Source organism: Pollachius pollachius, assembly GCF_949987615.1.
Source record: "Pollachius pollachius genome assembly, chromosome: 15".
In the NCBI taxonomy this organism is placed as follows: Eukaryota; Metazoa; Chordata; class Actinopteri; order Gadiformes; family Gadidae; genus Pollachius; species Pollachius pollachius.
The window spans coordinates 18,280,339-18,284,052 of NC_136948.1; the positions used below are offsets into that span (position 1 = coordinate 18,280,339).

Consider the following 3,714-nt stretch of genomic DNA (forward strand, 5'->3'; position numbering starts at 1 on the left):
CCGGCCGGAGTCCAACTTCAGCATGGACTCGGAGTTCTACCGCAACCGAGACAACATCTCCAAGCCTCTCCCCGAGGAGAAGCCATCACTGAACCTCGGAAAGATGGTGGAGAGCGTTGGGCTTAACGCTATTCAGCAGTACAATAACTTGATCGTTGACAATCGTAAACGCATGCCCTTCTCAAAGAGGGGCTCAGACGGCCAGCGAGACACTGGGGACGAGGACTCTGTGGCGGGGGAGATGGACCACCGGCCGGAAGAAAGAACCATTATAAACGGTCGGAACTGTGGCTCTGGCGACTCTTTCTCAGGCTTGTTCCCCCGTAAACCCACACCCCTCACCAGTCCCAGCCTGTCCATCTCCTCCAACAAACGGATCAAAATCGAGAAGGACCTGGACATCCCTCCCACGCCAATCATCCCCTCGGAGAACGTCTACTCCCAGTGGCTTGTGGGCTACGCAGCCTCGCGCCACTTCATCAAAGACCCTTTTCTGGGCTTCACCGACTCCAGACAATCGCCCTTCGCCACCTCTTCCGAGCACTCGTCCGACAACGGGAGCCTGCGCTTCTCCACGCCCCCGGGCGACCTGCTGGACGGGGGTCTGTCTGGACGCAGCGGGACAGCCAGCGGGGGAAGCACGCCCCACCTAGGCGGCGCTGGCCGGCCTGGTTCCAAGGAGAGCAGGAGAAGCGACACCTGCGAGTACTGCGGCAAGGTGTTCAAGAACTGCAGCAACTTGACAGTCCACCGACGCAGCCACACCGGCGAGCGGCCCTACAAATGCGAGCTGTGCAACTATGCGTGCGCCCAGAGCTCCAAGCTGACGCGTCATATGAAGACACACGGCCAGCTGGGTAAGGAGGTGTACCGCTGTGACATTTGCCAAATGCCCTTCAGCGTATACAGCACTCTGGAGAAACACATGAAAAAATGGCACGGGGAACATTTGATGACCAATGAGGTCAAAATTGAACAAGCAGAGCGAAGCTAAGCCAGGTTCTCCAATTCTATGATCTGCGCCATACTTTGACAAAAAAAACACAACAAACAAACAACCACAAAAAACTAAAATACATAAGGGGGTAGCTGGATATTCTTTTTCTGAAATATTTGTTTGGGTAAACTTTTGTGTTTTTGCCTAGGAAACTGCCAACTGAGAAAAAAGTGAGAAAACTAAAAGACATATTAACACCAACAGAGCTGACTTAGCAGCCTCATTCGGTGTCTCTTTTTAAACAATCAATCTGTTGTCTCATAACATATGTGGAGCCTTTAACTGTGCAATAATTTCTGTATTTATTGGATTTTGTATTTTGGCATGTGCAGGTACATCTTTATTTTAGGCATTTTTAAATTTGTTTTCTTTTTTATTTTATTTTTCTAAACACCCAGAAGATATCCTGAGATTTTTTTAGGGGACAGAACAAAAACTTACATCATATTTTCGGCCGCTGCTTAGAGAAAATTGTATATTAAAGCTAGACATGATTTCTTGAAGAGAAGCCGAATTCAATCTTCAATTTGAAAAAAAAAAAAATAGGTGTCAGAGAGAATGCTAGAATTAGTATATATATTTATTTGAAGAAAATGACGATGATACGCGGACAACAATCCTTTGGCATTGTAGCATGAACTGACTCTAAAACATGTCAATATAATTAGATATGTAGCACTGAGTGTCTTGTATGACAGTAAATGGAAAAAATAGTCAAATCGGACAGGATCCCAAGGTTCCTCAAGCCCTAATGATACACCCCTCTGGACTATATTATCACCCAGTGTGCAGGATCAGCTCAATGCTAAGGCAGCTGCTGTATGGTACATAGTACTAAGACCTTACAAGATGTTGAACTCTCACACACAACCACCTACCCCCCCCCCCCCCACACACACACACACACACACACACACACACACAGACATCTCCTTTGTAACCCCTCCTCCGCCCCATGTGACAATTTAGAAGTTCTCCAAACCTCTCTAACACACTCTGCACATTACACAAACATTGTCCACATGACATTTTGCACGAAGCCATATAAACCCGACTATATTATTTATAAGGATTAAACTGAGCATGACGTCCAGTCAGAGGCATGTATCAGAATGCGTAGCTGTAGAGAGATATAGACGGAGAGGCAGAGAGGAGAGAGAAAGAGAGGGCGCGTGCATGGGCATCTCAGGTTGAGCGATAGGGCTTTTTTTCCTTCATTATTTAATCACTCATTTTTTTATCATACATCTGGACCGTTTTTTTTAAAATCTTTTTACAATTTTTAAGGAATTTTGAATCACCTGGTGCTAAGATCCAGTGTGTAGTGTCCCCCCCCTACCATCCTTGTTTTTCAAACAGGACTGGGTCATTTTTATAAATGTTTCATGGAAAGAATTCTGGCACAATATGTCCCAACAAACAAACAACACAGATAATCAAACAATCATATAAAAGGACAATAGGCGACACACATACACATGGATCATTCCAGTGTCGGAGTCGTAACCGTTCCTCCAGACTCTCGCTAATGTTACTGTTTCTAATGATTCCAGGCCAACATGTGACTTGCCCTTTAGCCTATCACAGGGCCAGATGTGTGCGTGTTATGTGCATGGCAGATGTCACCAAGCTGCACATTTTTTCTATCAATTGAATTGCTGAATTTCTACTGTATACTGATTGATGTTTATGAACTCAACAGCCCTATGCATTTGTTTGGTTGCTTAGAAATATTATTCCTCAAAAAGGAAGCATATTGTACATTTAAAATGTAAACTCTAAACACCGATTTTTATAATGCCTCATAGTGAGAATAATCATTATTTTGGTTAAAATAAGTCCCCTCTCCAACTTAAGTATGATTGGAATACATTGCTAGAATACAATGCAGGCAAATGCATCTAAGGTTAGACATGTGGCTATTTTGTATAGTATGAAGAAAATCAATTAAGTTGTGTGCTGAAATAGTAAGACTACCTTTTCTTTCTCTCCTTTCATTCAGGACTCCCTGTGATGTGTAGTTGAGCGCATTCTGAGAAGTAGCAACTCTATCACATCTAAATTACACACACCCACACACACACACACGCACGCACACACACACACACACACACACACACACACACACACACACACACACACACACACACACACACAAACACACGCACGCATGCACGCACACAGACACACACACACACACACACACACACACGCATGCACACACACACACACATACACACACACACACACACACACACACACACACACACACACACACACACACACACACACACACACACACACACTGCAGTGCTGCGCTATTTTGTCAATCTCAACCAAGCATCATTGTGTTCTCCGATCAACACCTTGGCTATTTCCAACATTGAACCATGTCCCTTCCTACCCTGCTAACCGTACACACATTCAGAATGAAAGCTTGTATTGCTCTTTAATACAGGAGGAAAGACCTTACGATGCATTTCTCCCAATAAAAAGACACAAGCTAACAATCAACAAAAGACGTAGGCAAAAAAATAAAGAAATAAATAAGGCTACTTCTGATGAGGCTCCATTGTACTGAAGGGTGATTGAACCTGGGATCAACTGAAAACAAACAAACACATTTAAGTGCCCAGTGTTGATAGGCTAGGCTTTGCCAATGCTGGCACTATAAAAAACATTAATTTATTAGGGACAGTTTTTGTACTGCCATTCAA

General features: G+C 44.1%; 1 protein-coding gene across 1 annotated transcript in view; it reads left to right on the top strand.

Moving 5' to 3' along the window:
* Positions 1-3,333, top strand: part of bcl11ba (BCL11 transcription factor B a) — a 44,102-nt gene extending 40,769 nt beyond the window's left edge. The window contains exon 3 of the mRNA XM_079752981.1: positions 1-3,333. This exon is cut by the window's left edge and continues 988 nt beyond it. Coding sequence (XP_079609107.1) covers positions 1-994 — 994 coding nt within the window. The 3' untranslated portion in view covers positions 995-3,333.
* Positions 3,334-3,714: the final 381 nt, after the last annotated feature.